This window comes from Drosophila yakuba, chromosome X, assembly GCF_016746365.2.
Source record: "Drosophila yakuba strain Tai18E2 chromosome X, Prin_Dyak_Tai18E2_2.1, whole genome shotgun sequence".
Taxonomy (NCBI): domain Eukaryota; kingdom Metazoa; phylum Arthropoda; class Insecta; order Diptera; family Drosophilidae; genus Drosophila; species Drosophila yakuba.
In genome coordinates, this window is record NC_052526.2 from 24521147 (window position 1) to 24545537 (window position 24391).

A 24391-nucleotide genomic window follows, 5' to 3' on the forward strand; every position below is an offset into this window, starting at 1 on the left:
CGAGGAGGCCGAAGCGGCACAACCGATCATCCCAGGACCGAGGGACCACCAGCCCGGAGGGGGGCGAGTCATCCCGCAAGGGCACCGACGCAGACGGAGATCGTCCAACCGGGCCTGAGCGGGGTGACCAACCACCCAACGGGAACCACTGGCGAAGCAGACCCGAGGGAAGCGAGGCAGGAAGGAAGGGCCCAGTCGATGACGGGGAACGTCCGAATGGGCCGGACCAGAGTGGCGCACCTCCCGAGGGCTGAAGGGGAACACCCAAGGAGAAGCCGGGAGCCAGGCGAACGACGGGCGCTGAACCAACAAGCACATGCCCGTACGACAACGACAACAGGCACGATCAGGGTAGCAGCGGGCACTCCGCCAACCCGGAAGGACAACGAGACGAGAGCCGTGGAATCTGCGTCGCTGGACAGGGATATACTAGAGCTCCACACCGAGACTATCAACGAGTTGGGGTGGACGGTGCCAACCGGAGCCAGGATATCGGACGAAGTAATGGCAAAGATAAGGGCAAACCTGGCGCACAAACAGAAAAGGACCCAACGGCGATGGCTAGAAAAAGACGGAGAAAGGTGGTGGCGCATCATATCCAACCGTGGCAATTATGTGACGGTGAAGCGTCACTTCCCAAAGGAGGGGGGAGTGTGACGCGGCCGCGCACAATAATAAATAAGAAATAATTCATAATAAATAATACATAATAAATAATAAATAATACCTAATACATGATACATAATAAATAAGGCATAATACATAATAATAGATAAAACCAAAACATAATAAATGATCATCATAAACAAGGTCAGATTCAAACAAGGCGCGCACACGCGCCTAAATAACTAGAGGGGCACACTAACCCCGAAACCCGGGCACACTAAGTCGGGCAATTCGGACATACGGACATACGGGCACACTAAGCCAAGGGCTATATAAAGCGGGCGGCTGGCCTCAGAATGGCAGTCGGTGGTCGGAGTCGACCGAGGTGGACGTCACCAGCGAGCGGGAAAGCAGCAAGATCAGGACCGGGATCAACAAGTGGGTCCAACAACATCTGCTTACGTTGATTCCAGGGTACTCGACGGAATTCGGAGCGGCCGCGTACGGAAGACCGCGTCCCGGGCGAAGACGCGAGGTACTAAGAGCCTCGCTGTGGAAGACGGAAACTAGGCCGAGGGAGCCCCGTACAGTTCTATGTAATTATTGTAACCGAGAAAAGGAATGAATAAACTCTGCGTCTATATTTAAGCCTAGTTAAGGTTAACTCTGCACATTATCACTGGGACTCGGGTCGGGGATTCCTCTCTAGCACCACTGTCCTGAAACAAAGAAATTTCCTGGACGACCCTGGCCAGCCCTGACTACCCGAGGCACGGCTGAACGTCACAAGTTCTCAAGAACTTTTGCGATATGGATATGTAAGCCAATATGACACAAATTTTTTTCGAGATTTCTCACTAGCGCAACTAGCAGTTAATATATGTAACTAAAACAAGAGAGAACGCTATAGTCGAGTTCCCCGACTATTTGATACCTGTTACTCAGCTAGTGGAAGAGAGAAGGAGAATCTTAAACGCAGTTTTTGGCGGTTTGTAGGCGTTATAGTGGGCGTGGCAGAAAGTTTTTTGGCAAATCGATAGAAATTTACAAGAGCAATATAAAAATACAAAATATCAAAACATTTTTCAAAAGTGTGGGCGTAGCAGCTTTGGGCGGTTTGAGGGCGTTAGAGTGGGCGTGGCAAAAAGTTTTTTGGTAAATCGATAGAAAATTACAAGACTAATACAAAAATGAAAACATTTCAAAACATTTTTCAAAAGTGTGGGTGTGGCAGTTTTGGGCGGTTTGTGGGCGTGGCAACATGAATCGACAAACTTGCGCTGCTTCTATGTCCCTGGAGTCTGTATGCTTAATCTCAACTTTCTAGCTTTTGTAGTTCCTGAGATCTCGACGTTCATACGGACGGACAGACGAAGACGGACGGAAATGGCCAGATCGACTCGGCTATTGATCCTGATCAAGAATATATATACTTTATATGGTCGGGAACGCTTCCTTCTCCTACTCTACGAGTAACGGGTATAAAAATGTATACTGTATTCGTGTAAAAGTATGTAACAGGTAGAAGAACTAACCCCGAAACCCGGACACACTAAGTCGGGCAATTCGGACATACGGACATACGGGCACACTAAGCCAAGGGCTATATAAGGCGGGCGGCTGGCCTCAGAATGGCAGTCGGTGGTCGGAGTCGACCGAGGTGGACGTCACCAGCGAGCGGGAAAGCAGCAAGATCAGGACCGGGATCAACAAGTGGGTCCAACAACATCTGCTTACGTTGATTCCAGGGTACTCGACGGAATTCGGAGCGGCCGCGTACGGAAGACCGCGTCCCCGGACGAAGACGCGAGGTACGAAGAGCCTCGCTGTGGAAGACGGAAACTAGGCCGAGGGAGCCCCGTACAGTTCTATGTAATTATTGTAACCGAGAAAAGGAATGAATAAACTCTGCGTCTATATTTAAGCCTAGTTAAGGTTAACTCTGCGCATTATCACTGGGACTCGGGTCGGGGATTCCTCTCTAGCACCACTGTCCTGAAACAAAGAAATTTCCTGGACGACCCTGGCCAGCCCTGACTACCCGAGGCACGGCTGAACGTCACAGGTGGCGCCCGAACAGGCTAAGGTGGTGACTAGAGGAAACCGACGCCGGGAGACTGATATGGCAACAAAACCCGAACTAGCAGAATACGCAAGTGAATTCGGATTGGATCCGTCGGGGAAAAGCAAGGATTTACGGAGAACATTGGCTGCTTTTTCGACAAGGATGGACGACGGGAAGGAGACAAAGATGGAAGGAAAAATGGAAACGGGAACAATCGATAGAGTGCGGAATTGGGGGATCAGATACCAGGGGACGACAATCCCGCTGGAATTCCTCGAGAAAATGGAGCAGTGGGCCACCGGATACGGACTACGGCACGATCAGCTGGTCCAAACAATGCCGTCCATACTGGAGGGAAGCGCCATAGATTGGTGGAACACCGATCGACTCTTGGGTTCAATTGAGAACGGAACTGTTAGAGTACTTCTTACCACCGAGGTACGAGGAGCAGGTGCAAACCCAAATAGCACAGTTGAGACAGGGAGAGAACGAGCCAGTAAGGGAATACGCGATGAACCTGAGGAAGCTCATGAGGTTCACGAGACTGTCGGAAGCTGAAAAGCCGGATTGGGTGTACAAGAACTGTAGGAGCAAGCTAAAACTGTACACAAGGAGGAACGGATTTACAACGCTAACGGAGTTCCTTAAGCTAGCCGAGGAAGTGGAGGAAATTGAGCAAACGGAAGCACAAACCCGGCAAGCAGGACCACAGGCACTAAGGCCAGAAATATGCATGAGATGCGGAGGAACCGGTCATACGGCCCGCACATGCGGCAACCCACAAAGGCTGTTCTGCTGGGTGTGCGGAAGGAACGAAGTCAGGACAACGGAGTGTTGCCGAGCTAAGGCGGGAAACGGAGGAGGCCTGGGCCAGTAAAGCTGGCACTCAGGCAAGAAGAATAGGACCAGCAACAGGCGATTTGAGATGTGACGGCTACCAAATAGTAGCACAATTCAGGATAGGGTGTAGGAGTGCCAAGGGCATAATAGACACCGGAGCGACGAGTAGCGCGATAAGTAGGAACATGTTCCAGGATCTAAGAGAAGAGGGACAGTGGATCAGGATAAACGCGGGAATATCGCTGGCGGACCAATCACGGCAGAAGGCGATCGGGGGGTTTGCAACGAGAGTGGAGTTCGGGGGTCGGAGATTTGAAATAACATTCATTATTCTACCGAACGTCGAAGGCGGAATCCTACTAGGGATGGACTTTCTGGCAGGAGCAGAAAGTACACTGAGATGTAGCGGACTTGAATTGGAGAGACGAGGAATCAGAGACGAGAGGAGGAAGGAGAGGCGAAACAAAGGAGAGGCGACGACGCTACGGGATACCGTCCGAGGAGGCCGAAGCGGCACAACCGATCATCCCAGGACCGAGGGACCACCAGCCCGGAGGGGGGCGAGTCATCCCGCAAGGGCACCGACGCAGACGGAGATCGTCCAACCGGGCCTGAGCGGGGTGACCAACCACCCAACGGGAACCACTGGCGAAGCAGACCCGAGGGAAGCGAGGCAGGAAGGAAGGGCCCAGTCGATGACGGGGAACGTCCGAATGGGCCGGACCAGAGTGGCGCACCTCCCGAGGGCTGAAGGGAACACCCAAGGAGAAGCCGGGAGCCAGGCGAACGACGGGCGCTGAACCAACAAGCACATGCCCGTACGACAACGACAACAGGCACGATCAGGGTAGCAGCGGGCACTCCGCCAACCCGGAAGGACAACGAGACGAGAGCCGTGGAATCTGCGTCGCTGGACAGGGATATACTAGAGCTCCACACCGAGACTATCAACGAGTTGGGGTGGACGGTGCCAACCGGAGCCAGGATATCGGACGAAGTAATGGCAAAGATAAGGGCAAACCTGGCGCACAAACAGAAAAGGACCCAACGGCGATGGCTAGAAAAAGACGGAGAAAGGTGGTGGCGCATCATATCCAACCGTGGCAATTATGTGACGGTGAAGCGTCACTTCCCAAAGGAGGGGGGAGTGTGACGCGGCCGCGCACAATAATAAATAAGAAATAATTCATAATAAATAATACATAATAAATAATAAATAATACCTAATACATGATACATAATAAATAAGGCATAATACATAATAATAGATAAAACCAAAACATAATAAATGATCATCATAAACAAGGTCAGATTCAAACAAGGCGCGCACACGCGCCTAAATAACTAGAGGGGCACACTAACCCCGAAACCCGGGCACACTAAGTCGGGCAATTCGGACATACGGACATACGGGCACACTAAGCCAAGGGCTATATAAAGCGGGCGGCTGGCCTCAGAATGGCAGTCGGTGGTCGGAGTCGACCGAGGTGGACGTCACCAGCGAGCGGGAAAGCAGCAAGATCAGGACCGGGATCAACAAGTGGGTCCAACAACATCTGCTTACGTTGATTCCAGGGTACTCGACGGAATTCGGAGCGGCCGCGTACGGAAGACCGCGTCCCGGGCGAAGACGCGAGGTACTAAGAGCCTCGCTGTGGAAGACGGAAACTAGGCCGAGGGAGCCCCGTACAGTTCTATGTAATTATTGTAACCGAGAAAAGGAATGAATAAACTCTGCGTCTATATTTAAGCCTAGTTAAGGTTAACTCTGCGCATTATCACTGGGACTCGGGTCGGGGATTCCTCTCTAGCACCACTGTCCTGAAACAAAGAAATTTCCTGGACGACCCTGGCCAGCCCTGACTACCCGAGGCACGGCTGAACGTCACAAGTTCTCAAGAACTTTTGCGATATGGATATGTAAGCCAATATGACACAAATTTTTTTCGAGATTTCTCACTAGCGCAACTAGCAGTTAATATATGTAACTAAAACAAGAGAGAACGCTATAGTCGAGTTCCCCGACTATTTGATACCTGTTACTCAGCTAGTGGAAGAGAGAAGGAGAATCTTAAACGCAGTTTTTGGCGGTTTGTAGGCGTTATAGTGGGCGTGGCAGAAAGTTTTTTGGCAAATCGATAGAAATTTACAAGACCAATATAAAAATACAAAATATCAAAACATTTTTCAAAAGTGTGGGCGTAGCAGCTTTGGGCGGTTTGAGGGCGTTAGAGTGGGCGTGGCAAAAAGTTTTTTGGTAAATCGATAGAAAATTACAAGACTAATACAAAAATGAAAACATTTCAAAACATTTTTCAAAAGTGTGGGTGTGGCAGTTTTGGGCGGTTTGTGGGCGTGGCAACATTTCTATCGATTTGCCAAAAAACTTTTTGCCACGCCTACTCTTACACCTACAAACAGCCCAAGGCTGTCACGCCCACACTTTTGAAAAATGTTTTTCATTTTTGTATGTCTTGTAATTTTCTATCGATTAGCACAAAAAACTGTGCCACTCCTAGTCTAACGCCCACAAGCCACCAAAAACTTTCGGTGTTGAAGACCCTCCTTCGCACTTCCATTAGCTGAGTATCGGGTATCAGATAGTTGGGGAACTCGAAAAAAGCATTCTCTCTTGTTATTACTGAATTTAACTTCCTTTTCGTATCGAAAGCATGTGTCCCTTTGTATGTTTAACTGTCTGTGGTTCTGTATAATATCTTCCTTTTTTGAAAGCTGGGTACATTTTTATTTTAGTAAGCAGCTCAAACGGAATTAGTTTTTTTTACCGGTTTTGTGAAATAAATGCTGGTTTAGCGGTTAAACAACTATAACAGCTATGGCTTCTCCTCAATTTTACTTACATTTGATTTTGGTCTATAGACAATAACACCACTTTTTAGAAAGACATGAGGCGGTCAATATCGTGTTAAGTTTTTATAAATTTCTTGACAATAACGCGAAACCGTATAACGCAGTGTAAACAATTTCTAAGAGGTCTTAAATCCCATTCATTACCTCAAAACACCACGCAAAATGTATATTTCATGTAAAGTTCATCCGCAGCGTCAGCGGAGACGTTATACGCTGCATTAGACATGACCACCAAAAACGACTATTAGTACCCAACTTTAAGCCCCAGACCTCTAACTACGTTAATTTGGAGCAGTTTTGAAAGACCCTTATAAACTTTTTTACAAGAGATAGGCACGTATAAACAAATAAATCGTAAAAGTACAGCTATCCAAAAACAAAATATCTCTGATTAGCCACAAAAGTCGTATAATCATAATACTAAACAGATTTATAACACCATCAGGAGATATCCAACACTTTTCCTACATTATAACTCACCCGTGTCATATCCAGCCCCACAAATTTATCAAATACCACTAATAATATACCATATCGTCATCCTATACCCTGTCAGCCGGATACAAACAATATTTTAAACCCAAGCCGACATGGAAACTTTAGACCTCAACCAATATTTAACAGCCATCGAAACAATGCACTTGCTTAGAACAAGATATCAAAAGCAACAATAAGTACGTAATTCGAGTTCGCATGTGCCCAACCAACCAATAAAGCGATCAAGACCATCTAACGGTGGACAGACTAGGATAAGTATGGATGCATCGTTATATCAAGGCAGCGTTGGTTATTATTAATGATATTCCTTATGACCGTTTTTACTATTCAACTTACGACCATACGCACTATTATTCGGAGTATCACTATTAAACTACGAAAGCAATCAAAGTTCACAAATAACACAACTGCCACAGCAGATAAATACAGACAATTCATACGACAATGAAAAACCCAATTTCGAACAAGCTGAACATTTGCAGCCTCAAGCTTTGGAAAACCCAAATACTATATATAACAATTAAATACAAAACTAAATTCAAATACCTTATTGATACCGATTCCACCGGATTAACATTAGATCCCAAAAAATGTTCGACATATCAATGCAGAATACCAATATTCTCATTCATACATTGTCAATTGTGATAAGATTAAATTTACTAATCAAGCCAAACATACAATAAATACCAACCACAAGCAACGCATTTATTCGAGGTCGAAAGCCAAATACAAGATATGCTAAGACAGGCTATTATTATTATCAGTAATTCACCTTACAATAGCCTCATTTGGATAGTCCAAAAGAAACAAAGCAAACAGAAATTCAGAATTGTAATAGACTACCGAAAATTAAATGAAATCACAGTGGGAGGCAGATACCAAAACATTTACGAAAATTTAGGAAAACTATGCAGATTTATTTACTTTAGAACTGTATCTAGCTAAAATGGCATGGCATTACCTTCCACTAAAAACGACCCCGTCCGGGTACCGTGAGGGATATGTACTGCCGACCGTCCTCTTCCCTGGGAATCTGCCAATATCCTGACTTCAGATCGATCGTGCTTATGAACTCTGCCTCCCTTAGCTGGTCCAGAATATAGTTCATTCTGGGCACTGAATAGGCGTCTTTTTCCGTTTTTTCGTTCAGCAACTGCGTTTCTTCCGCAGACCCAGCAGAACAGTCTCAGCGGATTCTCTATCGGATCCTCTATTCTCTTGCAACACTTACACCTGTTTGGGCGCCACTGTGACGATCTGTCAGTGCTCGGATGTCTCAAGGATGGCCAGGAGTCGTCTCAGATATTTTATTTGATTCAAGTGGGGTTGCTGGAAGACAATCCGACCCGGGTCCCAGAGGAGAAGACGGGAGAATGATACAGTAATTGGGTCTTTATTCGTAAGTAATATCAAATATTTTTCAGCTTTTTTCCGTTCATAATATCCTGACGAAATTAGGGACAGTTATCTTAAGAGGAGAAATGTCCCTACCGTAAGAAACGTCAAATTTTTCCACTTTAATGTTATCGGCTTTTGTTTTGTCTTATTTATAAGACAATACATCCGATGTTTGATCAGGGGAAAGCCGAGAAACTAAAACTTGATTCTTTACTGGAACCACCACGAGGGGTTTTGTCATTGCAGATTGGGTTTTGGCAGGGCCAACTTAAGCCGGTATTCCGAACTCAATATTCCCTCGTGGTGGTAAACTATTCGGGACAGGTGGAATCACCGGTTGAGAAACCAGTGCAAACGAAACGGAATCTGTAGCAATCCCAAAATGGGCCCCTCCACAACGGATTGATCGGATTGGTCCAAATCTTTATTAGCTGCCGATCTAAGCAACATTTGAGTGTTTGCTGCGATCGACAACTGATCAGCTGCGAAGTCCTGTTGATCACTTGCCGCAGGTTGCGGGGCATTCCACTTACAGGCAGATTCCTCTAATAGCTTAAGGCTAATAAATTGTGAATCTGGAATCCGGAAAGAAGATCATCAGCTCGACGAAAACTATCTCTAGCCACGCCAAATCAGTCCCTTTCAAGCCACCTTTAGTTTGGCGCATAAACAATTTCATTTTATTTGCAGCCCCTATGCAAGTATCACAACAGTATTTTAGATTTGGATCTTTAGCAATGTAATCCCTTGTAATTCTGCTAAATTTCTATCGATTGCCAAATCTCTTTTTACGACGCCCACAAATCTCCCAAAACTGCCACGCCCACACATTCTATAAACCGTAAAATATTTCTTTTTTAGTCTTGTTTATTACTATCGACTTGCCAAATATCTTTTTGACACCGAAGAGTTATTTTTAATTACTTTATCTTTAATTAATTTCGCAGAAGGACGAATTCCCGGTCAGTGAAAAGGTGGCGCTTCAATTAGCAGGACTTCAAGCTCAAGTAGCTTTAGGAGATCCTTCAAAGCAGCCAAAACCGGAATATTACTCAGATATAAACAGCTTTTTGCCTATGCGCATTTCTAAAACAAGAGAACAACAATTTTGGATACCAATTTTAGCCCAAGCCCACCGACAATACGGATCCTCAAGAAATGAATTGACAGCGAAAGTGTTGTACCTAAGTTGCGTAATGCAATATCCACTGTATGGCACGACAATGTTTAAAGTTAATTACAAAGGGTATTGGAATATGGCAAGCAATATTATTCTTGGAATACATTTTGATGGACTAAAGTTTATTAATCCTGAAGATAAATCGGTTATGCTCCAATTTAAATACGTGGATATTGAATCCATTTTGTTGGACCCAAGTGACAGTTTTATAACTATATCACTTAATCGAAGCGCTCAACTATTAAAAAGTTCTCGCGATGAAAGTTCTTTTATAGAATCACAGAAATGTTTCGTATTTGAGACACCTCAAAAAAATGAAATAGGATCTTTGATAATTTCGTATTACCCACCGTTGTCTAACTGGATTTTGAATAATTTGGAGTGTTCAAAAAAATATAAAGGAACCACTAAAGAAGACCGATTGAGACTGCATCAAAATGTTGTTCTGTGTAGACGACAGTTGGTGGATATGAATATAGTTAAAAAACCGCACGATTTAGGAGGTTTTCTAAGAAATACCCTAAGACGTCTGTCAAAGCATCGATTAGAAAAATTACGATCGGAGCAGGGGTCTAGTATGCAGGACCATGGCGAAATTTACAAAGGTTTTTCTCACACGTTTTGGGCATTTAGTAAACAACAAATCCCGTTTTGTCTAAGTACAATATCTGACCAAGAAGAGGTAGTAATGGTGCAAGTATTTGATTTAATATTGACATTTTCTGGGCTTGGAACATCAGGTAAGTGCTCAAAAAATATTAATAAGCATTTTTATTCCTAGCTGTAAGATCCTCCGGTGCAAATAGTGTTTTATTCAATGAGTTATACATATTTATATTGTTTCGTATTGTCAAACACATTATATAATATTTGGTGTACTGTTAGTTTCTAATAACATTTACCACATTTCTGCTAAGAGAAAAAAGGGTTTTTTAGTTTGTTTATTAAATACGTAACTAAACGACGTTTTAAATTATAAGTAATAATAAACCAACTGTTATACATTTTTCATTCAGTTGTTGTTTTTTAGATGTATCGCATGCATGTTGCATATTATTATACCCGTTACTCGTAGAGTAAAAGGGTATACTAGATTCGTTGAAAAGTATGTAACAGGCAGAAGGAAGCGTTTCCGACCATATAAAGTATATATATTCTTGATCAGGATCAGTAGCGGAGTCGATTTGGCCATGTCCGTCTGTCCGTCCGTCTGTCCGTCTGTCTGTCCGTATGAACGTCGAGATCTCAGGAACTACAAAAGCTAGAAAGTTGAGATTAGCAATACAGACTCCAGGGACATAGACGCAGCGCAAGTTTGTCGATTCATGTTGCCACGCCCACTCTAACGCCCACAAACCGCCCAAAACTGCGACGCCCACATTTTTGAAAAATGTTTTGAAATTTTTTCATTTTTGTATTAGTCTTGTAATTTTCTTTCTATTTACCAAAAAACTTTTTGCCACGCCCACTCTAACGCCCACAAACCGCCAAAAACTGCCACGCCCACACTTTTGAAAAATGTTTTGAAATTTTTTCATTTTTGTATTAGTCTTGTAATTTTCTTTCTATTTACCAAAAAACTTTTTGCCACGCCCACTCTAACGCCCACAAACCGCCAAAAACTGTCCTTCGCACTTACACTAGCTGAGTAACGGGTATCAGATAGTCGGGGAACTCGACTATAGCGTTCTCTCTTGTTTTTTTTTAATTTGTGCGTTTTTATATAGGGCAATGAGGCTCTTACTGGACAAATTATTATTAATAAAGCCCAAACGATATGGACTATATATGCGTATATATGCGTAACGTATCGATGACTTCACTTCGATGTTTCGAACATCCTTTTTGTAAGATCACAAGACGTTAAAGATATACCACCAGCCAGTATCTAAAGCAGGGGTACAAGGGATACAACCATCTCGTTAAGTCAGACGGAATGCAACAAAGAAAATTCATGCAAAAGGCCTCAGCCCACCGATAAAGCAATCTATTTTCGGGAAGCAATTCTCGGAAAGTCTTTCTTGGGCGGTATAATACTCGAATGAAGACTATCTTAAGAGCCCACAGTCTCGGACTTCGGTCCACAGTAAGGTGTCGAGAGGAGCGAAGACCCAATCCTGCTCCAAATCCCTGGATACCAGGACTTAGACTGGATGGATCAAGGGCCGGCAAAAGGAATACTCCTGAAAGAAGAACTTCAATCCTACCCCCTGCGCCAAAAGATATAAAAGAAGTCTCAAGATGGGCGCTAAGGAGTCCAAGGGATCCGAGAATACCGCCAATGTGATAAACACCGTGGAAGTCATCAACCACAAAGATGAGATCCTAGGCGTACAACATACACTTAAGTTCATCGCTGTGCTGTGCTGGCAAGAATGAAATCAATAAGGATCTACAAGCGATCTGGGCAGCGGGACCATCACCCTACTCTGGAAAGGATCCATCAAATCGAGCAGGCGTGGTACCGGCGCCACCAGTCAGAGCAGACGTGGGGTTGGCGTGTTTTTACCTTACTAGGCGTTTGCCCTGGGGATTACAGCCGTTAATTACCGTGAGTCCGCATACGACGACAATCCTTAGCACAAGTGACGGGCGCCAAGCGACACGGTCCGCACCACCTAGGACGACGAGAGCGACGAGACAGGAGAACGGAGCCGCTGAGCAAACCGTCCAGGTCCGTCCGCACCAGCTAGGCGTCTTGTTACAGGCACTGCGGAGTAAACCGGACGATTCCGTGGAACGTCCTTAGGAACTGAACAGGCGTCTGGCGGGACCATCCGGGACAGAGCAAGGGACAGGAGGTTACGCCTTGAGAGCCCAGTCTGGGAATGGTGACGCTTCTGTAAGCCTACAGCCTTTCTTTACGCCGCCAACCACGAGTGGCCGCGGCAATAACAGGCGAGTGTCTAGTTTCACGACGGGACAGCGGACACGTCACCGGATAATCAAATCACAGTATAGATCAAGGCATGAATAAATACCAAAGAAACGAAAACTGCAAAGTGTTGTTCCTGGTAAACGGGTGATCACGTTTTAATAAAAATTTTGCGGGACGAACACACGAAATCTTCTTAGCTAGCCGCACGTATCTAGTAGCGAGCACACCAATAAGATCATTTCGTTACAACAAATAAACAAAGAAGAAGTGAACCGTTGCAATTTTTAGTGAGTATCAAAAAAGATAAAGTATCAGCAGTGACTTTCAAAACAAGTACATAATTTAAGTAATCTGATAATCGGATAGTGGCCGAAGCGTGCCACAGAAAAACATTTATACCAACATACATATATATATACATATATATATATATAGATATACGATCTTTACCTATTTACGTTATGATTCAGTTTATTGTTCAGTAACTGAAGAGTATCAGATATAAAAGATATTTTATTGATAGCATCTTCCAGGCAATGCATTTCATTGGTAAAAATTATTTTTACTTGCCTTTAATTTTTGAATTACACTTGGCACTAGCCAACAATTTATTAATTAATAAAGTTATACTTTTAATTCAACTACATCAAAATGAGTAGGTAAACATTTCAAAAGGGGTGCTAACGCAAATAGTGAAGTAGGTCAGAAATAATGACATAACATTTGACGGACAGCCTTCACAGAAGGGGATCGTATTGATTGAGCACGCAATGATCCACCAGGAAAGCGGGCGCATGAAAGGGAGGGAAGGTGGCTGAAACATTGCCCGGTCGTTTTACGATCAAGCTACAGCTAAGCTGTACGAATGTAACTTTTTTACAGGCTCTTCTAATATTTATTCTCGTTATGTTGGTGAGGTGAGGGGTTTACCAAGATCCCACGACAAAAGATCGACTGGCAATCTGGTGACTGTACATTGGATGCTCCTCCCTCGGCCTTGGTCCTTACGCAGCACACGGGCACTAAAAAAATATGTTATTAAAAAAATTAAAAAATATGTTATTTTAATTAGAGCTAGGGTATAAGTAAATGCTAAATTATTATATGACTTCCTTAATATACAAAATAAAATTTCAAATTCATCGATTTCTTTTCAAAACTAGGGTTATCCAAAGTATGCTGGTTTATTTCGTTTGCTTCCATTTCTTTCTTTTAGCATTTTCGTTACTTCCATAATTTTCGCAGACTGCTAACTACAAAAAATTCGTTTTAAAGTAACTTTTAGCCATGGGTTATCCGGATATTTAAGCCGTGAAACTCTCAGAAAAATTGGTCAGCTGGACTCAAAGCAAAAGGAAAGTGTATTTATCTTTTTGGGATTCATAACTTACAAATTTTAGTTTAGTGGCAACTGTTGTCCTAGTATTTATTACACAATAGATTCCCCCATTTGCAGAGTGTAGCTACTGATGCGGCTGATCGAGATTAGGTAACCACATGAATCTCGGTTGTATAACTGGGAGTAGGATTGTTGTAATTAGACACTTTCTGAGTTGGCGAGTACTCCTTTAAGTCGTCTTTGGTTGCTGGTGTTATCTAGAAGGCCTAGTGTTGAGACATTATCATGGTCGTGATATGCTCAAAACTACGTGCGATGCAGTGATGCCAAAAAAATCCAATGCGAAACCCATGCCCCTGGTCCACTGGTGGCGTGTCACATTGTAGTTTCGGACGGAATGCTTTCAACCTTATTGCAAGCGTAGACGACGACCCCTGGGGGCTCGCCTACAAAGCAGAAAGGAAAAAACTTTATACCGCAGGAATAAATCGTGTCGGAGCTATTCTCAAGACAAGATACGCTATGGCAACCCGCGCCAGAACAGTCTGCCTCCGACTTTCTATGTATGGCTGCATGCGAAGTAGGATCAAGCCGAACAAAGCTCCTGGCATCGACAGTACCCACCCGGGTTAATCGGCAAAGCAGCTGCCACCGCAAGACCGGAGGTCTTCAGAGAAACATTTCAACAGTGTCTTTTGGACACCTTTCCAAGCGTTGGAAACGCTTCCGGAAGGGAAAAAGTACGCTCGACGCTCTTACATCTGTAACAGACGTAGCCAAGAACGCACTCGACGGTGACCGATGGTTAGGCGGCAGTAAGGAGTACTGCGCCATCATCACGCTTAACGTCAACAACGCTTTTAACACAGCGAGATTCCCCAACATCCTTGGCATTATTCACAACATGGGCATATGATATGTACGAAGTTTAATTGGTAGCTACTTCAGAGACTGCGTGTTATGGTATGCAACTAATGCCGGTCCAAGAAGTCACAAAGTCTCTGCAGGTGTTCCTCAAGGGTCGGTACTTGGACCGATCTTGTGGAACATTATGTGTGATGTGATATTGAGCATCATCATGCGTAGAGCTACATTGCTTTGCCGACGTTGAGGTAACAGTGGTTGCCAAAACAATACCCCCAGGACAACAGTAATATTGCGATCAGGGCTATCATCGAATAGCTCGAGAAAGTCGCCCTAGGAATTGCTGCACATAAGACTGAAGTAGTCCTGCTGAGCAGCAGAAAGACCGTCGACCGCATGCTCACCCCAGCAGAATTACTTAAGATTTTGGTAGTCCTAAAAAGCCGTGGGCTTTTCTTCAAGGACCGCGCAGTGTATGCCAGCCGAAAAGCGGCAATGTTAGCTGCATACTCTGGCAAGAATCATGTCCAACGTGGGAGGACATAGATTGACGGCCAGACTCTTACATGCTTAATCACAGGCAACACTGATGTATGTTGCACAACATCGTACTTGAACAGTGCACTGACTCCCATAATTTGACTCTTAGACTCATCAGAGGCATTACAACCATATCGGGATTTCCGAGAGTAGATTCGAGTCTCGCAGGCCAGGTGGCAAAAGTCGCAACGGGGGCGATGGACGATCACCTCATTCCTGACCTGATGGAATGGGCAGAGTGTGAGCATAATGTGATGGACCACGACGCATAAGAAGAGGGAGTGCGTTTTTGCTCACATCCTGTTGACCGATGAAATACCTAGATTGGTAGTTCCGGTGAGCTTGTCAAGGAAAGGAGTGAGAGCGGAGGTTTTTGTATCTTTAGAAGATTTCATTTTCTTGCCCTATACACAACATTCCCAACATGCCGTATACACAACATACAACATACACTTGCCTCGTACTTTAACAGGAAGTGTGTCGAATAACAACGCAACCGTACTTGAACAACGAGTTCACAACCTTATTATTAGCGAATCGCTAACTCATTTCTAAGAGACAATCTCAGCGTCAATTACCGAACAAATTACAGTTGCCCTAAGGAACCTCCATCCATCTGCTAGACTTAAATAAATAACGTCCTTCCGAATCCACAGGATTTCAATTGGATCTGAAAGTCCGGAGAAGTCCACTAATAGAGGAAACACTCCCAAATCTAATTGTAAATTGCCATCTGAAATTCATCGGAGTACAGGGCGATATCCTGAATACAAATTTTATTTACCGGCGTTGTTATTCTATTGGCGTTCTCAACGTGATTCCGGCCATACAAATTGGCTTACACAGTGCACCAGATTCGGCGGAAGATACTAACATCAACGCTAAGATATATATCAAAGATGTGATCAGACGATGAAAGCAGAAACCAAATGAAAATTTCGACGGTTTTTTATAATTTTTGTTGGTGATCGAGGATACTCTGCGCATCCGATTGTCGGATTCCGACCTTGAATATGCGGTCAAGAGAAAACTAAAACCCGAGCTAGGACACGAACTTTTGGACGTACCATTCGCAAATAAATCCGTACGGAATGCCATGGCTCTTAAAAAATAAGTTATCATAAAGATCTCAGAACTTTAAGAGTTTTGTTTATAATCAAGAGCATAACCATAACTCGAAGTAAATGTCCCCCCGCCCACCTAAATTTTGGAATTATAATGCCGCGGTTACGATTGGGTAAAACCTGTACACACTATCTCCTTTATTGTTTTTACTCACACGAGCAAGTCAATTCTATTTTAAGATTTTTACGCTCTCAATTTTTGGCGAGCAAAAAGAGAGCAATTTTGGCCGTCACCAAGAATGTGGCTGCATAGTGCAAAATCAATGTATGGCCGTTACGCATCTTGTTATTTTAATGTCTTCGGACGAACGCAGTAAGTCAAGCTTTTCAAGAAATATTAGGTGCTAGGATGGCTTGATGGTACTCGCGCCCTTCCTGTACCCTGCAGCTTACACCCTATTTGTAAGATCATAAGACTTTAAAGATTCGTACATAAAACGAGCTAGAATCTAAAGCAGGAGAAGGATCCAGACCGCACATTTTGCAGTAGTTCCCTCAGCGACACGTCAGGGTGCTCGTGGGCCAGACAGTGGGGGCAGTACTGATTGGCGAGGACAGCCCGTAGCCAATCGGCATTTCCGTAACAGATGGATCCCACTGCAGACTCGGCAACGGTAGGAGTTGGTACCTCGAGAACATCTGACGTGGAGACATCGTGCTTGAAATGACTGGAGTAATAGGACGGAGAGAGAAGCGGAAATCAGTACTGGTTAAATTACGGATTGGACTAACTACAAAACAGCACAGTGACGAGGAACATTGGAGTGGACAGGCTACTGATTATTGAGGGCAGCCGGCTGCTTCCATCGGAAGAAGGACGACCTCTGCTATGGGACGTTTGATGAGCCACCGCATAGTGCGGATGTCGACCACACGGACATGGCCGTCGGATTCTGGAAACACCGCGTCAATTCGACCTAATCGCCACTCACTGGACGGAAGGTTGTAACCTTGTAACCGTAGCCCGGCCGCAAGCTCTCATGAGCCCTTGAGAATCGAGAAACGGGTTCAAGTTTTGAACAGTACTGGATGCAGGCACTGGCCACTTTTGGTTTAAACAGCCAATCTCAAGGGTGAAATGCATGCGTTCCGTGACGGAAATTAGGAGACGTCAAGTGGTTCTCAAACGAAGCCTTGATCTTTAGAGCGCGCTGAATAAAGCGACAAACGTATGCGGGGACTCGCAACGCCTTGTCGAGGGTGGAAAAACGCTCAAGAATATCTTCCGGGCGGGCCTTCACGACATGGTCCTTGACTGTTCGCTTTTCGAGTTCCGTCGCTTCTAGAGTTCCGTCTCGGGGGCGTCATAGCCTTGAGTGGGCCACTCGCAACGCGGTCCTTGAAACCAAGCAGGACCATGCCACCACAGCCGACTGTCCGCGAGGCCTTAGAGCCCTACCTCCGGCTAACAAGATCACCCGGATTATGCTCGGAGCGGACATGTGCCCATTTCTCGACCTCCGTGAGCTGAGTGATCCTTGTGATCCGATTAGCCACGAATGTTGAACAATGACACGCCGGCCTGTGCAACCAGGCTGGAACAATAGTTAAATCCGTCCAACAATAGAGGGCGGAGGCAGGCCCGGGCATCTTCGTGGACAATAGAACGGCTCCGCACAACTCTAGCCGCGGGAGTGACACCGTCTTGACTGGGGACGCCCGTGTCTTTGCCGTTAGCAAGTTCACCGCTAACGTGGACCCGACCTCAACTCGGACATAAATGGCGGCGCCATACCCCTTTTGCGAGGCATCACAGAACCCATGATGTTCTACCTTCAATTGTGGTCGCGGAATCTGATCTGATCGAGGGCCGAGTAATTTTCCCGGAAGTTCCGTCCCATCTCTTTCAGAATTCTTGAGGGAGGACATCGTCCCAGCCTAGATCCTGGAGCCAAATGTCCTGGATAAACAATGCAGGACAATGATAGGGGCTAGCCAGCCGGCTGGATCGAATAACTTGGCAATTTGGGAAAGGACCTGACGCTTCGAGAACGACGACCCTGAGGTAAATTCTGAAGGAGTGAAGAAAAACTCATCAGACGTCGCCTTCCACCGCACGCCTAGAGTTTTAGAATGCAAAAGGATTACCGCGGTGCAGGAGGGTGTGATGCCGGCTGTGGCATATGAAACAGCTGTGGGCACTAGTGCAATCCTGTTGCTGGTGCCCTCGTGCAAAACAGTTTAGGCAGAGCTGCCTTCTCCTGATGTAGTCGGAGCGACCATTCACATCCATTTCAAGGAACCGTGGACATAAGCGAATAGGGTGTTTCTCCCTGGAACAGAGATCACAGCCCTTGGGGGCTGAAGCCACCCTGGTCTCGTATGAGTTGAGCCTGCGCGGTGGGGCGCCCGCAGTTGCCGATTGCGGCGGATATTGCACCGAAACGCTTCGCCGGACTTCGTCGACGGCCTCCAGAGTACGATGGCGCCCGGTCGGGAACGCATCCATCTTATTCCAAGTTGGGATTTCAACCTTTTTGTGGATGGATTGTTCCTACAAGAATAGTGTGGTTTTGGGAAGCTTTGCGGACACCATAAACACCAAAAGGCAATCCCAAGCTTCGACTGGAATGGAGAATGTCTTTAAGGCTGTCAAACAGCTTTGAATTGTGCTCTGTAGGTCTCTTAAGGTGGTCCTGATTATGCCTTTTTTCTCGCTGAGTTAGAATTGCGCTGACATATAATTGTATTCATATCTATGTACATACGTATGTGCAAGGATGTATGGGATGAATACTAATGTAACTATGTATGAAGTATGAAGATATGTAATATGTATGACCATATGTAAATATGTATAATGTATGAACATATGACTATATATATGTAAGTTAAGCGAGTTAGTTTCTCGCAGTTTATCTGCGACTCTCGTAGCCGCATAGCTCACCTAGTAATGATGAACAGCATTTCAAACGTGTGTTGAGTTGAAGATTGACCCTCGGTTTGATTACCCCAGTATTGAGAAGAGTTCAGTAGTTCAGTTATCGGGAACATTATAATTTCAATAAATCGAACAACTTACGTTTACAATTTAAAAGAAGAAATATTCGGATTTAAATTGGGTTTGCGGAGTTCTTCCACCAGCAAAAGATCGGGTGTTTGTCGAAGACTACTTTTTAGAGTTGGCGTTGGTTCTCATCAGGGCTCCGGTTCCTGTGCTGAGTGCGACTTTTTGTTGCCAGCGCAGGGCGAGGGGCAACCCCGCGTAGCCGTTAGGCAGCGGCCGAAATGCGAGCCAAGCTATGTCAGCGGTTGCTTACGTCCGGTGGTTGTGCCGCTCGTAGCAACAAAGTGTCGCCTGCTGACGCTGCACATTGTAGTCGACGCAGCCTTCGAATATATCGCCTGGTTAATGGGCAAATCGGGGGGGCGAAGTCAGCGTTCTGGGAGTGCAATTAAAAGTGAAAGAGTGGCTCAATGGGGAGAGCGCGTGTGAGAACGACGGTCGATAGGGGAGGAGGGAAGGCACTTGGAGAGGGTTCATAACTCCTCCCACCTCAAGATCTGTATCACGCAGATTATAGGGATTTGGGTGCCCGGCCTGCGTCTAACATCTCCGGGCCTAGGGTGTTGTTTTTCACTACAGGGATACCCTTGGTCGATGTCAGCTTCCTCCATATGGTGTAGAGAGGTTCTCCAAGTTGAAGTCGTTTACGTAATGGAGCGAGGGCGCGTACCCGGTGGCGGTGACTGTAGTTAGTATCGCTGGCATAACCATGAGGTGGCTAAGTAGTAGCTAGTGTAGGTTAGCTAGGTGTAGAGGCAATCGTTCACTACGGCATAGGTTTCCTCGGAGTTTAAGGCGACCTTGTCATGTTTGACCATGACTTGTTTTCCTTCTAGGGTAGCAAGAAGGAGAAGGAGCAGGCGGTAGTCCTTGGGGGCAACCTTAGGCATGGCCAGAATGTACAGAAGCGCCGTTCCATTAGTTAACACGGACGGACGAGAAAACTCCAGTGCTTCAACTGCTTTCTGGTACGGTAGGTTCCTGACTTCAATCAAGATCGATTGTACCTCCTCGTGGTCCAGCAAGCGGGAGTTGACAATCCCTGTCTTAGCCAACTGGCACGCTTGAGTCACCTGACTATCGACAATCAAGGCCTTGTGCAGTAAGGTCGTAGCCGCGTGTAAGTCCCCGTCCACGTTTTCTTGGGCATGAAGAATGGCGTCCCAGTCCGACGCATACGGTGAGCCCGCAATTCACTTCCAGGCGGACCCAATCCAATCTAGTGATCGACGTCCACGCTTGCTACCCATCAGTCTCGACAGGCCCTCCTGCGACCCCTCCAAGTAGTGCGCCACCAGTGCTGCAATCCTGGGATCCGTTAGCTGCACTGCCTCGCGTTGAGCCTCCTGTATCATCGACTCGAGCCTTCCCAAGTCGATTAGGTGTGCCAGTTTGAAATGGCCGTTGACACGTTAGACGGTGCCCTCCTGTAGTGGGACGAGCGGACCCTCATATTTAAAGATATCCGCGGCTCCCACCATTTGAGCGACAATGATACTTGCAATATTGGTTGGAAAGAGTAGTCTAATGAGAATATTCTTTCTTATGGTGTTGCTTAAATTAGCTTAGAGGTGAGGGGTTAAGTGTGTAAGTGTTACGGAAAGGTTGTGCTAGATGTTGGTGTGGTAGATGTTAGATGTTTTTTTTTTATAAATATTTTTTTTTTATTATTATTTTTTTGTGTATAATTAGGGTCGTGTATGGGAGCTTGTGAAACGCACAAAAACGATCTGGTGCCACTTGAGTTCCTTAAGTCTGACTTATGAAAGATCTTCCCTGTCTTGGTTTTTATTGTCACGTTTCTGTCTTCAGCAATCTGCTCAGCTTTAAAACGTTGCTTCTCCTTTGTTTTAATTTTATTATTGGCAACGAATATTTTGACGCCCTCGTCATAGGATATAGGCTCAGACCTCGTTTTATTATGGGCCGTGTTTGCCAACTCTTGCCGGTATTCGATTAGACCCCTGAGGTCCTCGAGAACCTTAGTTCTGAAGTTAGTTAGGCCCTGGTTGTTGATCCTAGCTGTGCGATCAAAAACAGGTCCGCTGGCTTATTAACAACCAGCTCGTTTAATTTGAAGCCAGGGTGTTCGGTATTCAAACAGCCCTAAGTCTCGAGGAAGGTAGAATGAAATCTCTTGATTTGGCCATTAACTTCACTTCTCTGGGTCGGTGTGTTATACAGACCGATGCCCAACGTACGCAGATAATTCAAAACCGTCGGGCACAGAAGACCTCTGTCATTGTCAGAGACCAATAACCTTGGAACGGTAATGTAGTGAAGCACCTCAACTAGCTTTTCCCGTAGATGAATCGAGGATTTCGATTCGAGAGGGAAGAGCTTGGCAAACTTGGTGAATTTGTTTATGCAGCTCAAGAAAATTTTCTTTTCCAAGGTGAAAATATCGACGTGAAGAATTTCGCACGGATATTTTGGGATAGGCGTCGGTTGGAGAAATGGTTTATTGGGGTGCCTCTCGTACTTGAAGATCTTACAACACTCGCACGACGAGAGTTGCTTGCGGATGGTGCTAGCCATCCGGGGAATATAGTATTTCTCCAGAAGCTGCAAGCGTACCTCTTTGGCACCCCTATGAGCTCTGCGATGCTCTCGTTCAATGGATTCCAGATCTCCTCGGGATCAGACAAATCTATCACCAGACTCTGCGTTATTTAAATTTTGAACAGAGCAAAATTCTCTAAGCAAAGGCGCTGGAATGATGACAGGTAAGTTTCCGGGATTTTAACTCCATTGACCACCGATGGTTTAAGGTATTTTCTCAGGGTAACGACTAATTCAGATAAAAGACCAGTACCAACGGGAATAAGGTGGCGTTCGAAGCCCCTGTGGGGTTGCTCACACAAGTACTCTGCGCGCTCGGGTCAAAAATCAGTTGATTCCGATAAACGTTGATAGGTACTTCCACGTGAGGTAGCAGGTGGGATGTGTCTTCGTTTGCGCTATGAATGGTGGAGTCCCCTACAGTAGCCGATGCAGTGTCCGAACGGCATTCACCAAGGTAATGGTTCATCGGAACTATACGGGACAAGGCGTCGGCAACGACGTTAGATTTACCGGGCTTGTAAATGAGTACGCAATTTTACTCCTCAATTCTCGCTTTCCAACGTGTTAGTTTGGCATTGAAATTCCTGCTCCCTAGCGCAAAAGTCAAAGGTTGATGGTCTGTATAAACCTTAACAGATGCAGCGCCATACAAATAGGACCTGAGGTTTTCTAGTGCCCATACTATAGCAAGCATCTCCTTTTCTATAGTATCATAGTTGTCCTCAGTTTTGGACAGCGTGCGCGAGATATAAGTTATGGGGCGGTCTTTTCCCTCAATGACTTGTGACAATACAGGTCCCAGAACATAGTTAGACGCATCCGTGGTCAAATGAAATGGCTTGCCGAAGTCTGGGAAGGCGAGCACTTCTGAAGAGGATAAAGTTGTTTTGAGGTCGTCAAAAGCCTGTAAGGCCGTGTCATCGAGTTCGCCTGGGACCTTTTCAGATTGGTTCGCCTTAACGCGAGCGGATTCCCCGCGGGTCAAATTGGTCAGAGGTTTGGCGATTTTTGCATAATCGCGAATGAACTTCTTATAGTAGGATGTCATCCCAAGGAAGCATTTTAGTTCCTTGATATTGCCAGGGGGTTTAATTTTCGATATAGCTTCAACCTTTTTAACCTTTGTAAAATATTTGGCTCCGCCGAAGCAAGCCAGCGTTATGAATTTCGGAAATTGTGACCGTCGTTTGAAATCGATCACTAACCGCCATTGTTTTTCGCCATCCGGTTTCGCCATTTTTGGCACTATCCACATACGGAATTTTGGACGGACGTATGATGCCCTCACTCAGGAGTTCTCTGATTTGCCTATCCAATTCAGATCTCAAGTCCGCTGGGTAAGGGTAGCTTTTCGTGTAAATTATGTAAATCGACGGCCTCGCCGGTGACAAGGGATCGAAGAGGTTCGAGTACTCGTCGATTAAGGCCTTCAAGGTTTGTTTTACCTCATCCGGATGTGTTGGATCTAGCAAAGCATTGACGTTGGGGGACCTTTTAGCAAGAAGGGGATCTTTATCCCAGGGAATATAACTAAGCAGTTGTTCTTCCTGTCTACTAAGGCTTTTAAATCTTTGAGTGTGTCCCCTGCGTCCCCTATGATACCATCGAAGGTATTCAGTCCGGGTTGGACAAAAAAGGTAAGGGTCAAGTTGTTTCCTAATTTTTTAAAAAATTCCCGGCTACGCAGTGCGTTCTTCTAACAGAGCCCGTAGCCGATTGGACGCTAAAGGGGATATGGAGGACAGTCGACCCGGCGGCGATTCTGGGGCTGATGAAATTTTTATTTGCGCCGGTATCGATCAGGAATTGTAACTAAGCATCATCCTTCCCTTCGTATTCTAGGTATGGGACGCTGGAGAGGCCTCGGTCATAAAATTTGGGCCCTCAACTCCCATCTCAGGATCGTCCCTCTCTTCCATAGCCTCCTGGTTAGGTATCCCAACGTTCTCAGTACGGAGCTCATCGTAGTAAGGGTCAGTTGCAAGGACCTCGCTATTCTCAACAGGGATTTTAATCGAAGGGTCGGGTATGGGCTCCATATGGTACAGCTTTGTTGCCCTTTGGAACGGATTCTGGTATTCGGACGATGTTCGTTTCATTCCAGAACCATCGCACTGGGGAGACCTATAATCTAAATGGTGGGATTGGCCCGACCGGTTTGACTCCATTTTAATGGCTGGTCTCGGGCCCTGGAAGCGATTATTATGTTGCGAGCCTCCATATCCCGAACCTAAAGGAGGTCTGCCATTTACCTGTCCATATCCCGAACCTATTGAAGGTCTAACATTTCTCTGATAGGAAGAGGTGAAGCGAGGGCCGCTCGCCGGCCGATAAAACCGGTTGTTCGGTGCAAAATTTGTCCGTGGGGGAGACTGGGCGAACGAACCACCCCTCGGAGCGACCGCCTGTAGCTCCTTACAGAAGAAGTAGGCTTCCTGTAAGTCTTTCGGTCTACGCATGACCAATAGCCTGGATGCGTAGTTACCGACTCCTCGAATGAAGACGGCAAGGGCCTTGTCCCTAGAATGCTCGGACAGGGCCCTGACCACTTCCATTCAATCCGTTGAGGATAAGAGATAGCTTTTTAATCACCTCCAAATAGTATTCTTCAAA

General features: G+C 45.6%; 1 protein-coding gene across 7 annotated transcripts in view; it reads left to right on the forward strand.

Annotated features, from left to right (window-relative positions):
• Positions 1-24391, forward strand: part of LOC26536261 (unconventional myosin-VIIa) — an 893412-nt gene that overhangs the window by 772858 nt on the left and 96163 nt on the right. For all 7 annotated transcript variants that reach the window (XM_039377684.2, XM_039377686.2, XM_039377690.2 and 4 more), the window contains one exon: positions 9229-10201. In XM_039377684.2, the coding sequence (XP_039233618.1) occupies positions 9229-10201 (973 nt within the window). The remainder of the gene's footprint in view (positions 1-9228; positions 10202-24391) is intronic.